This window comes from Rana temporaria, chromosome 5 (genome assembly GCF_905171775.1).
Source record: "Rana temporaria chromosome 5, aRanTem1.1, whole genome shotgun sequence".
Classification (NCBI taxonomy): Eukaryota; Metazoa; Chordata; class Amphibia; order Anura; family Ranidae; genus Rana; species Rana temporaria.
The window spans coordinates 144,379,805-144,393,772 of record NC_053493.1 but is presented as its reverse complement, the minus strand read 5'-3'; the positions used below and the strand labels follow the sequence as shown (position 1 = coordinate 144,393,772).

At 38.0% G+C, this 13,968-nt stretch overlaps 1 gene segment (V, D, J or C); it reads right to left on the bottom strand.

The window, feature by feature from the left end:
• Nucleotides 1–1,530: 1,530 nt before the first annotated feature.
• LOC120940383 overlaps nucleotides 1,531–13,968 on the bottom strand; it is a 27,522-nt gene continuing 15,084 nt past the window's right edge. Inside the window, 3 exon segments of the C gene segment in view lie at nucleotides 1,531–1,767; nucleotides 4,985–5,026; nucleotides 9,263–9,592. Coding sequence covers nucleotides 1,646–1,767; nucleotides 4,985–5,026; nucleotides 9,263–9,512 — 414 coding nt within the window.

The window sequence follows — 13,968 nt, the reverse complement described above, 5'->3', positions numbered from 1 at the left end:
TGAAAAACTTGGCTTATACTCGAGTATATACGGTATATAACAATGACAATAAACTTCTGTTTGACAGCTAGGTAATTTTGTTTTTTTCCTTTTTATGGCAGATGAATTAGGACCTTTAGGCAAAAATTGAATGGCAGGTGGCGAGGAGATGTACATCGCTACCTCACCAACTGTTAGTAGAGTCTGGAGCACAATCCGAATAAGGATCAGGCTTCGAGGCAAGAGAGATTTGAGAGAGTATTTTTGTCTAAATCTACCCTTAGAATAGATTAATAGATTAATGCATTATATTGCATTAATCTATATTTTTTTTTAACTATTATGACTATTGCATTTACCAGCAAATTAAGCATACATTTTAATTAATCTAAAAGAAAGAAAGTAATATTTAAGTCTAAGAAATGCTGATTCAGTGGGGTTGATAAACTGAAAGAGATATAAAGTGACTAAATAGAAGTTCGGCTCACTTCAATAATTAAGCACTAAGCTAAATTAGCATCCACTTTGCTTAATCAGTGCTCTTTTTTCTAGGTGAATGTTCTCTACTGCTTTAGTAAGTTAGTGACTTTGACTAATCTAGATTTAGAAGATTTAGAAATTTTAAAGTAAATCTAAAATTCCACTATGACTTATAGCACTACAGGCATACCCCACGTTTAAGTACACAATAGGGTTTATTCACTAAAGCTGGAAGATTCCAGGTTTTATTACCAAAGCTTAATTGAACAAGCTGGGGTTAGAAGCTCATTGGTTTCTATGCAGAAGTGAGCCTGATTTTGCGCTTTCCAGCTTTAATAAATAAACCCCATTGTGTACTTACAAGTAGGGTATGCCTGTATACCATTGATACCATTGATTACATTTTTTTTCATCACATTGTTTTAACGTGTAAAAGTATATGTGGACTATGACAATTACCTTCTCTTATTTTCTAATGTTTGGTCTGTTACATATGCCATTAATAGCATTTTGTTTAACTGTTCGATCAGTGCAAAATAGTTGTTGATCTTGCCAGAAAATGAATGAGACAATGGGAATAATTTACTAAAACTGGAGAGTGCAAAATCTGGCGCAGCTCTGCATAGAAACCAATCAGTTTCCAAGTTTTTTGTGAAAGCTTAATTGAACAAGCTGAAGTTGGAAGCTGATTGGCTACCATGCACAGCTACACCAGATTTTGCACTCTCCAGTTTTACTAAATGAACCCCAATATCTTTCTGTGCTCTCTGCTGCACTTTTACCAGTTAGCATTGTTCTAAGTCTTCTCTGTTGACTAATAAACTTTTCCCTATAGAGTTAATATGATAAAGCAGTTTTTTTTTAATCCTAACGTATTTCCTGTCCCAAGGTGACATGTTCTCTGGAGATATGGTACAGTGAGTGTACATTGTTACCTTAGGACAGGAAGTGTGTTACTGACAGGATCACAAGTTGAAAAAAAATAAAATGATGCAACCACTACATTACATTTCATTTTTTGGGGGTTTGAATACATGTTAAATTTATATTACAAATTAAAATACACACAGAAATAGTAAATGTGTCAGTAAAAAAAGTAAATCACAATAAACTTAAAAGTAAAAACAAATTAAGCATGTTTTTCTGCATAATTGTTTCCCAAAAACCTTTGTCTGCTTTGAGAAATTTATGGGTTGGTTTTGTACCTAATGAAAATCAAAATCGGTGAATATATTAAGCTCTTCAAGATTAGCATAGCATAGGTAACTTGTGCTGCTCGGTACATCATGCGATTAAAACTCGGCAAACCTGGAGGAATTAAACAAACAGGAAAACTGTCATATTACAATGAGGGTTACTTTGCAAAGCTAATCTGTTACATATGATAGCAGACAATGGTTGCACAGTGCAGCCTTTACCAGAAATTGTTTTTAAATTCATTCTGCCATTACCCAATAAACTGCAATGGAAAATTAGAAATTATGGCACATTTTAAAGAGGATTGATAGAAGATTTTGCAACAAAATTTTGCAATAAAATCGACCACACATATTATTTTTACACTGGCTTGTGCTCACGTCAAATATCAAATCCAGTTCATGGAAATTTAAAAGGAATATGATTGTTGACTCTACCCAGTCACTTGCAGGTGTGTCAGTGATTTAAATTAAAAGTACCTGTTTAAAGCTACTGATTTTCAAATGCTGATTGCTAACAGACATGACTGAAACGATCCTTTTTGTTATTTGTACATTTTTAATTCTCCTGAATATGTTTGTGGTATATCAGAACAGCGGAGAAAGAAATAATCCATAAATCCAAAGGGGCATGCAAATTAAAAATCTAAAGTACACCAATTTGCCCATTTATTTTACTTTATAATCAATTTGCTCAATGCTACTCACAATGACAGCATGCATTTAAGAAGTGATAGAGCAACACAGTTTAATTGCTTACATTTTTAGACAGAATAATTATCTTTGTCATATGAAAATGGTGATGATAGGAAAATCAATACAATACAGTGTGACTTTTTAACATTTCTGATAATTATTTTTATTATTTATGATTCCAGACTCTGCCAAAAGCATATGTGAAACTGACATCCTACCAGCCAGAGCCAGGACATTATTTGATAATTGACAATAAAATATTTTAGCAAGATGTTGGGAAAATATTTTAACAACAATGCTCTATTTGTCAGTTCATGCATTGCAAACTTAACTGATATATGTCAAGTGATGAAATGTGTAGTAACCAATAGCAAATAGTATCTTAGCTGATGAAAAATAAGATGAAAACTATATTATGCAAAATCATGTGCTGAGGAAACTGCGTACATTGCACATTATAAATTGAAATATGTACTCTTTTAAATTAAAAAAGAAAACTGGACATTTAATTTAATTGAATTCTTTAGACTGGGGGTACCAAACAATCAGTGGCTGATATAATCAGAAAATATGGATTAAAATAATTTTCCAACATATAAAAAATCACTGGCCCAGATTCAAGTAGAATCGCGCAATATTTGCGTGGGCAAAGAGCAAATTTTTTTCTCTGCGCCCACGCAAATATTGCGCTTTGCCCGCGATTCACGGAGCAGTTGCTCCGTAAATTGCGCGGGCAATATGCTAAGCAGCCGGGCGCAAGGCTGCCTAATGTAAATGATCCCGCCGGGGGCGGGAATCATTTAAATTAGGCGCGCTCCCGCGCCGAGCGAACAGCGCATGCTCCGTCGGGAAACTTTCCCGACCTGCATTGCGGCAAATGACGTCGCAAGGACGTCATTTGCTTGTAAGTGAACGTGAATGGCGTCCAGCGCCATTCACGGTTTACTTACGTAAACGACGTGAAATTTGAACGTCGCGAGCGGGAGGCGCAGCTATACTTTAGCATTGGCTGCGCCTGCTATAGCAGGAGCAGCCTTATGCTAAAGGCGCCGTACGGAAACTCCGTACCTTGCGTGAGAAGGGCCCGCGCAACTTTTGTGAATCGGTGGTAGTATGCAATTTGCATACTATACGCCGATCACAATGGCCGCGCCCCCTAGCGGCCAACGCAAGAATGCAGCCTGGGATGTGAAGGCATAAGGAGGCTTATGTCTGTCACATCCTAGGCTGCAGTCGGTGTAACGAGGTTCCTGAATCAGGAGCACTCGTTACACCGGAGCAAGTAAGCCCTTGCGCCGCGCAACCTATGGTTGCGCGGGCGCAAGTGCTTCTTGAATCTGGGCCATTGACTGTGGACAATATTTTTGAGAAATGCGTAGAACAGTCTAGTTTAAAATATGTGTTACTGTTTAAAGTTAAACAGAACAGAACAAATAAAAAATAAATTGGCACATAAAATATCTCAAACTTTACTTAGTTATTGTCTGTTCAGTTAAAATCACTTTTCATTGATTTTGCAGTGAATCATTTGAAAATAAGCCTGTGTTTGGTTACTAAAATTAAAGTAAAAATGAAATACATGATGAATTCTGTTACTTAACACAACTTTTTTGTTTTGTTTTGTGTTTAGCATGTACATTAAATTAAACTTCTTTTATTTTCTTGGGTTGTGTTATTTCATATGCATGAAAAATACTGTCCAGCAATGTAGTGTTTTACTGAACTGTCTGTCTGTGTGCATAAAAAACAATGGGCTGCATTTAGTTCAGTAAAAAAGCCTGAATTATTTTAGGTGTCCATGTGCAAGAGGCCTAACATGGCTGCTGAATTGTTAATGCTAGTTTCAGATCGCATAATATACGTCTTTTTTTTTTGCTTTTTTTTTTTGCTAGTTACCCCTGCTATATGAGGGGTAGCTAATGTTAAGTATGGCCGTCGTTCCCGCGCCGAGTTTTGAATTTTTTACGTTGTTTGCGTAAGTCGTTCGCGAATACGGCTGGACGTAATTTACGTTCACGTCGAAACCAATGACGTCCCTGCAACGTCATTTAGAGCAATGCACACTGGGATATTTTACGGACGGCGCATGCGCCGTTCAAATAAAACGTAAAAAAAACACGGGGTCAACACAAATTTAAATAAAACACGCCCCCTACATCTCCATTTGAATTACGCAGCCTTACGCCGCAACACATACGTTACGCCGCCGTAACTAAGGGCGCAAGTTCTTTCTGAATAAAGAACTTGCGCCCAAAGTTAGAGCTGCGTGACGTATCGGAGATACGTTACGCGGGCCGGACAGATACGCTCAGGTATCTGAATCCGGCCCACTGTATTTAAAGTAAATTGATGATTTTCTCCTATGCTCGAGGTTATTTCTACTGATTTCTAGTCTGAGCTAGGGGCTAGAAATGCTCTGTTTATCTACAAATGAAGAAAATGCTTGTCAGATCACCCATCTGATATTGTTTTGACAATCCTCCAGCACACTTATATACTTAATAGATACATCTACAAAAATAGTTAATTGCATTTATACAAGGGAAAACAATATAAAGCACAAACTACAGGATATTTCAGCAGACTTCTGCGTTATAAGAATTATCCAAAATAAATGTAAAATAAATAAATACCTTGATTGCATGCCTTGTAAATGGACTCTTCCTTAAAAATCTCTGTAAAATAGTTATAGTTATTAGCAATATCTGCTACATTTTTAAAGCTGAAAGCTAATTTAATTGCATGAAAATCACATTGAATGCCTCTTGTATTTATTGGGTTGTACTTTTTAATAATAATTTCACAAATATGGTCAATTAGCAGAGACTTTATAAACATATGCTACAGATTTCTTTATCCGTTACCATCTAAAATGAGATGACTGGGCATGCTAATGATGTGCAAATACTGCCTCTTATTATTTTCATGGCATAATGAGGATTTAAACATTTAAAGCAGTTTGCAGTTTTTCCATTTTTTTTTACAACTTGCACTGTATCACTGTAAGTACATAAGTACATTAGCTGTTGGGGTGGACTCAGTGTGTGTGTGTGTGTGTGTGTGTCTGGGGGGGGGGTGTTAAATCTGCCTTGCTAAAGGTTAGATTGTGCTTTAAAATATTTCTAAAGCCCACATTTTTTTTTGTTTTGAATACAGTAAAAAAAAAGTTAAACCACTGTTAGTCCTTGTACAGACGAGCGAACATGTCCGATGAAAACGGTCCGCATTGGTACACACCATCAAACCAAAATACCCGCAGACAGACAGCGCGGTGACGTGGACGCTGCCACGTCCGCAAACCCGGAAGTTCAATGCTTCCACGCATGCGTCGATTCACTTCGATGCCATGCGCGGGTTCTCGGGCCAGCGGACATGTCCGATGAGTCGTACTGACCATCGGACATGTCCGACGGACAGGCTTCCAGCGGACAAGTTTCTTAGCATGCTAAGAAACTTTTGTCCGCTGGAAACCTGTCCGCTAGGCCGGAAAATTGTCCGGTCGGCCCTACACACGACCGAACATGTCCGCAGAAACTGGTCCGCGGACCAGTTTCAGTGGACATGTTCGGTCGTGTGTACGAGGCCTTAGGTTTTTGGGCACTTTCTGATCTTTAGATAGAACAGGAATTGAGAGGAAATCTCTTTATAGTGAGAAGAATTTCCCTTTCAAACAGTTTTCACTAAAACTAGTGTCCTCGTTGCAAGATTACCCCTTTATTCCTGTGTCAGCGACAACTTAAAGTTTTAGATTTCCCTTCCTTATATTTCTCAGTGACAATGATCACTAGGACAAATAGAAAGGTCAAATCTTCTCAGGGCACAGACAGAAAGAAACAAGCCTGACAAGGGTTTTAATCATTCCCTGGTCTATCCAAAACTAAATCAAAGGGCCAGATTCACAAAAGGGATACGACGGCGTATCTCCTGATACGCCGTTGTATCTCTGTTTCTATCTATGCGACTGATTCATAGAATCAGTTACGCAAAGATATCCCTAAGATCCGACAGGTGTAATTGTTTTACACTGTCGGATCTTAGGATGCAGTACCGCGGCCGCCGCTGGGGGGAGTTTGCATCATAAACCAGCGTCGGTTATGCAAATTAGGAGTTACGGCGGATCCACAACGGATTTTCGCGTTCGCTACGTCGCCGCTAGTCTAGTTTCCCGTCGCAAAGATAGTCGTCGTTTTAGGTGCCCTAACTTTAGTCAGCAAACGTATTGCTGTCTAAAGTATGGCCGTCGTTCTCGCGTCGAAATTTAAAAATGACCGTCGTTTGCGTAAGCCATCCGGGAATACGGAATTACGCTACGCGCGTCGCCGTTTGAAAAAATTACGTCACGGCGCGCAAAGCACGATGGGAATTGCGCAACTGAGCATGCGCAGTAGGTCCGGCGCGAGAGCGCGCCTAATTTAAATGGCATAAGCCCATTTAAATTGGCCCGCCTTGGCGTAGTTTTCATCGCAAGTGCTCTGTGAATCAGGCACTTGCGATGAAAACTTGCGGCCGCCGCTCCCCTACGTGAATCTGGCCCAAAGTTTTTACTTTAAATACACTGTATGTACAGTGTAATATTAAAGTGGAACTAAATGCAGTGTGTCCCCTGACTATTTTCCATAATGTGAAAGTATGCACAGGCTTAACCATTGTCTGCGCTCCTGCAGCTTCATGAGGTCTGTGCCCTTGTTCACTATGCCCACCATTGTCATCTTGTTTTTGTTTACTACATCTAGTAGTAGAAGTAGTACATCCAGCTTCTTCTCCCTTTGCCCCTTGGGTGGCCACTCATGATGTAACTTATGGAATGCCTGCTGGAGATGCATTGTCCAGCAAATTCTATTTTCACCATCTTTTGGCCAGGAGTGACCCGGAGGTGTACACTGCACTCCACTGCACCGCAGGCAGTGAACACTAAAAAATGCGCCAGCAAACAGATAAAGCAGTATTGTTTGGCAAAATAAACTTAAAAGTCTCATCTACCAAAAGATAATTGCTAGGAAATATTTATTTTATAGTTTAATTTCACTTTAAGGAGTGGAATAATTGCTCATACTGAAGCTTAAAGTGGTTTTAATTGCTGAACATTTTTTACCTTAAAGCAGAGCTCCGCTGTAAAAAAAAATATTAAAAGCCAGTAGCTACAAATACTGCAGCTGCTGACTTTTAATATTAGGACACTTACTTGTCCTGGAGTCCAGCGACATCGGGAGCAGAAGACCAGCAATCGCTCATCACTCTGCTGCCTCCACCGCCATCCTCGGCGAGGGAACCAGGAAGTGAAGCATTGCGGCTTCACTGCCCGGTTCCCTATGGTACATGCGCGAGTTGCGCTGCACCATGCTCACTGGTCCCCGCTGTGTTCTGGGAGCTGTGTGTTTCCCAGAACATAACGGGGGGAACTGACGTTCTGCCCGCAGTCTACCCGCAGACTGTATAGCCGGAAGTGGGTTAAAATACCTGTATTAGACAGGTATCTGCACCCCCCTCCCCCCTGAAAGGTGCCAAATGTGACACCGGAGGGGGAAGGGTTCCGATGAGTGGAAGTTCCACTTTAGGGTGGAGCTCCACTTTAATGCATCCCCTGAATTAGGGTAAAAATGTCCCTGTATCTGTATCAACCTCCCCTTATATTTACCTAAGACTAATCTTGATCCAGCTCTGTGCCCATCTGCAGAGACTCTCTCTACTCTCTCTGCTTACAGAGGCAACTGCAGGAGCCATTGGCTCCTGCTGCTGTCAATCAAATTAAGAGAGTACAATCTGTGAGTAGAGAGCTGGGGGCAGGGCCAAGCCGCGCTGTCTGTGTCTTTGGATGCAGTCACATGGCTCGGGATCGAGTCCACAGGTGTGCCCCCATAAGAAGTGACTGAGGAGAAAACACAAGAGCCAATCTAAGTTTAATATGTATGGCAATTTAATCCAGGTAAGGATACTGGTACTCACAGAGTTAAAAACATTAAGAGCATTTAGCACAATAGTGCAATGACATTCATGGAGCTAAACATCAGGATGGCTTCTGCGGTATGGCACTCAGCAGGACGGCGCCAGTGGTATTCAGCGCTTCCTGGAGTCCTGGAATGCACAGGGAGCCGATGATGACATCACAATGCAGAGCATGCACTCCTGCCTCAGGCCTGCACTATTGTGCTAAATGCCCTTGATGTTTTTAGCTCTGTGAGTACCAGTATCCTTACCTGCCTTAAATTACCATACATACTAGACTTAGATTGGCGCTTGTGTTTTGTCCCCTGTTGTTCCAGCGCTGCTTCTTGCTTTCCACTGAGCTGTCTTCCAAAGTTTATCTATGTACAGACTTTATGGACTATTTTAATGAAACTTTATATACATTACATTGCTAATTTTAATCTTATTGGGCCCTGTGGGCTCTTACCGGTCTCAGTGTGTATGCGCCAATTCCCTATGTGTGTCCCCATAAGAAGCATCTTCCTATTGAGGTGCACCAAGAAGAGGAGGAGTGGAGAGCACTAGTGGGGGGACCCGTGAAGAGGAGGTTTGCGGCCGCTCTATGCAAAACCATTGCACAGAGCAGAGAAGTGTAACATGCTTGTTTGTTTGTTTTCTGTTGTATTTATTTTTATTTGAAGCGTTACAATCACTTCAAATACAATTCCCCAATTTTTTTGTATAATGGCTCCCAGTTGTGTATGGGAAAGTGTCCACTTTTGGATTTAATTTATTTTTGTGCAATGGCTAGCATGTATCCAACAGCTAAATCAATAAACACATATTTACATTGTATGTTTATTACTGAGTTTTATATTATTGGGAATTCTATTTTATTTTATTTTTACACATGGACAAAGACTATATTATAGTAATTTGCTTATTACTTCTACTGCACAGACTTTCAACTTTTATAAGTAATTCTTATTTTGAGTAAGTATGCATACCTAGATTATATTCATTTCCTGAGACATATTCCATTTTCCAGCCTTCTTTGGTTGTGTCATGTTTGTACTTGCATGTAAACATCTTTCCCAAGTCAGATTTTGGCACTTTTATCCAGCTGCTCATTGAATATGTGTTTGTGACGTTATTGTGTTCAATTTCACCTTGCTCTGACTGCACCTCTTCTTTGCTATTACCTTCATACCAGACTACTTTGATGAGACCAGGGAAGAAATTTTGCAAATTGCACATATAAATTGCAAACCCGTTTTTTGCCACTTGTTCGGTGCTAGACTTTAGGATGGCTACTTCTGGTTCCTTCAAAGGTTGGTCTAAAAGAACATTAAAAAGCATTAATGGAAAAGTAAATTCCAACTCCAGTCAAAAAAATATATTTTCTTTTTTTTTTGTCTTAGATAGTAGTAGGGTTGTTTTTTTTTTGTTTTTTTTATATATTTTTTTTTTGGTGTCTGTCATGAGATTTGTTTTCAATAACTGTTTATATGACACCAAAAAAATTAGGCGAAAAAGGGTCACAAGTGAAGAGAAGGCACAGAAAACAGTAAACACAGTATAAAAAAAAGAACAAAACGTATATATATATATATTTTTGTCTATATCCCAATTGGAGAGATTTCTCTGAACTTTACGGAGACACAGACAACAATATGAACCTGACTAACCCTTAACACTGTTCAACAAAGAGTGGATTCAATTATATTCAGCAGAGATATGTTATCTTCTAATCATGCTTTTTCTTGCTGCATGTCTAAGGACATCTTTGTGACAGGTTTCTTGTAACAATTTTCAATATATACCTAGTTTCAACAACCAGTCAATTCCATGCTGTATCTTTTTTTATAGACTTTATAGTAACATTCTATGTACAAGTTTTTAAAAAAGCTTAAAAAGCACGTAAGCTCCAATTTTCGTTGATCCCAAAGCATGGCAAAAAATACATTTTTTTTTTGTTGTTTCCTTGCATGTGATTGGGTATTTTTTGCAAAGTGATTTTTTTATTTTATTCACTAAGCCAAGTGAAAATTCTCTTTGCAAAATGAACAGCTTATTAATAAATCAACCCTATAAACTCCATGCTGATAAAGACTGATTTATGAATTTTTTTTAAAATCTTCACTCAATCAATTGTAGCTATGTTCACTTTTAATACCCAGTTATGTGTAGATAAAAAATAAACAACATTCTTCTTACATGATTGGATAATTGAAGTGATTCTTCGCTTAATTATTGACTAATGATTCTCAACTATTTTAGTAAATTAGTCTCAATTCAGATGATGAGAAAATAACTTAGGATGCACAAATATTAACAGTAAGGTAAGAATGGATAAAATATGTCTCTTAAAAAATGTACACATTTAATTAATAAAAGTTTATTGCTGAAGTCTAGGTTAGTCTCGTGTATTATTTTGCATTCTTGATATACTACCATTTAATCAAGACTGAAGCAAACTATAATATATTTTGATATCTTTAATAACATTATTCTGCATTAATCTTTAGTGAAATAGTGTTTTTTGCTACATCCCATAATTATTTCCTTTGATAAAATCGGTTTTTTTTGTTTGTTTTTTTACTGGCATAAGAACCACTTTTTTTAATTAGTCCCATGATTGCCTGTTAATCAAAAAAATCTCATTATAAGCACCTTTTTATTTTTAGCGATGTAAATGTTTAACATTAACTTTACCGGTTGTAGGAAGAGTACTGGTTGTAGAGCAGCCTGGAACACTGGAGTTTTTTTTTTTTTTTTTTTTACCATCCAAGTTTATATTGCCCATGCTATTAAATCCCCAGTGGAATTTGCATAATCAGTGCATCAGTAGCTCTCTTTTCTTGGTGGCACATTCCCTTTAAGTAATGTTACAGGTGTGTTTACAGTGGTCATCTTTTATTGACATGGTTGTAATTGTCCTAACTAAAACTGTTATACTGCTATAACAGCTCCAGCATCCCTGGCAGTGTTACAGTTTGTCCGAACACCTGTCAATGTCACATTTGCTCAAACAACTTTGCATAGCAACTTCACAGGGGAGCTCAATGGTGGATCAGAAAGATGTGTTCTGTGTAAAAGACTGTATATGATATCACAATCTTCTCTCACTATGTGTAATATGATGAGAGAGACACATATAAACAATTCACTCAGTCATTAGCAATGAATGTAGTACCTAAGTGGACAGTGCTTGCTGCGAAGAACCCTGCACCTAGTAGCACATGCTTATGTAAAATTGCAAATATGTGTCTGTAGGGACTATTGTCCTGCTACAACAAACCATAGACAGTAAGGACTCTTCAGAAAAAAAAGGACACCCAGATGAGCTCAAATAAGTATTTTTTACTCACTTGGGTGTTTTTTTCTGGGGAGACCTTAAATCTGTGGTTCATTGTAGCCAGGCCAAAGAAACATGAAGCTATGAAAACAATGGCGACATTAGCTAGCACGTTATGTTAATAGGTGCTACTTGCTGCGGTGCACTATACTGTGCAACTCATAGGCAATCAGTGGCCACTGTCACTTTTGCAGGACAACTTTGTTAACCTCCCTGGCGGTATGATTCTGTCTGGAATTACGTACCAAAAGCGGTACATTTATTTTGCAAGGAAATTGGCGTTTTATACTGTAGGCCTGTAATTTTTAGAAATAACTCACTTAAATCTGACCAAGCAAGAGTCTTGTAGGCATCCCGGGTATGATTTTTTTTTTAAAACAAAATTATAAATTATAATATAATAAATAATTATAAATAATTATAACAAATAATAATATAATTATAATAAAAATTATTCAATAATGTAATCAACTCAAAATCACTGAAATTTGCAGTTGCAGAATTGTCGCTGTCATTATTTTATTTTTTTTATGACGAATTTCCCCGCAAATCGCTATCGCACATTTCTGCAAGTGATTATAATTTATTATCGCTGTTTTCTAGCTGATCTAAAACCATTTTTGACATAAAGGGACACTTTTGGACAATCTACAGTTTTTAGGCAGAAATGACATTTTTTATTATATAAAAGTACATGTAGGACACTGGGCAGACCACTAGGGACAAGGGGGGTGTGTATTTTTTACATACAGTACTGTAATCTATAAGATTACAGTATACTGTATGTAAAGTGTTTGTTTACTTTTTTGAATTTGGCGCCGTTCTCCGTCCCCGTGCGTCGTAACGTCGCAGGGAACGGAGATCGGCGGCACACGGGGACTGTGAATCGAGCGAGGAGGTCCCGCTCGCTCACACAGCGGGTGGCATCGCTGGATCCAGGGACAAGGTGAGTAAACCAAGCCTGTGGATCCAGCGAAAGGTAAGCCCGTCCAGCCCGAGCGTGTCTCGGGTTTGCCGATCCTAACATGTAAAACCAACCCCGAGACACGCTCGGGTTTACCGTCAGGGGGGTTAATATGTAAATGTGGAAAAAAGTATGAACATAGGTATGTGAATTAGGAAAAAGATATTATTTTACAGAATACTATTATCACATTTGTTAACTGCATACATTCATAATAACACAATATTTTTCGGAATAGTAGTCCTTCAAAATTTGACAAATATGACCTGCTGATATGCTAACAGAGAAGCGTGCAAGTTAATTACTGGTTGAACAACATGCTACATGCCTGCAGTTTTATCATCATGACCCACTATAACAGTTATGACACTGAGGTTGTGCATTAGGTCACAAAAGCGTAAATTCATTTTAGAGGTTAATCAACATTGGGTCTAGATGATATAAAAAATCACCTTATTTTCCATTAAGTAAAAAAAATATTTGATCATGATTTTCTTTTTTACAAAAGCATAAATGTTAAAAAATTCAATATGTAAATATCTAAGCGGTATATTTGATACTGATTAGAAGAAATTAAAAATAGCTGTAACTTGCATGTGATGGTTACCATAATTACCTTGATAATATCACTCACATCTCATACGACAATATACATTATTTTTCTTCCCAACAAGCTCTATGCTTACCAGTAACCAAAAGTTTTGTGCCTATTCCAAATTTTTTTATGCTGCTATCCTTGCACAGTGCTGACTTTCTTAGCAAAAACCATTTGTTGCAGGGTAAAACTCCGTATCAGTGGGTTGGATAGAAACAATGAATGTAAACATGTAATTAAGGTGTATTAGTTGAAACTAGTATGCTTTTAGATTGGTTAACATTTTTAAATGATGACATTCTAACTGTGTAATATATATTTAAATATATTAAAAAAACAGAAAGGTTATAAGCAAACTTTAGGTATTTTCACACACTTGAATAGCTTTCTTAATGGGTCTTAAAAAGGGATTTGCCAGCCTCCCAAATAAACAACTGCAAGCAGTCTATTCAATCCAGTAGGAGTCTCTCTTGCCCACAGCTTGAATTGGTATCAAATATGAATAGTTGTACAATTTTTAGAATACGTAGGAGTCTATTTACAAGTGCTTTTACTGAAGATTCATACAACTTTTACTCTAGAGTCAAACAGCTTTCTAACTTAATATTATGTGAAAATGTGTGAATCTTTAGTGAAAGTTGTGATAAGCAAACACAGAGGGGCGGATCCACGTGCATCGGTGCATTAATGCGCCGGGTGTAGCGTATCTAAGATACACTATGCCGCTGTAACTTACTTTTTTTTGTTTGAATCCTCAACGAATTTGCGCCGTAAGTTACGGCGGCGTAGTGTATCT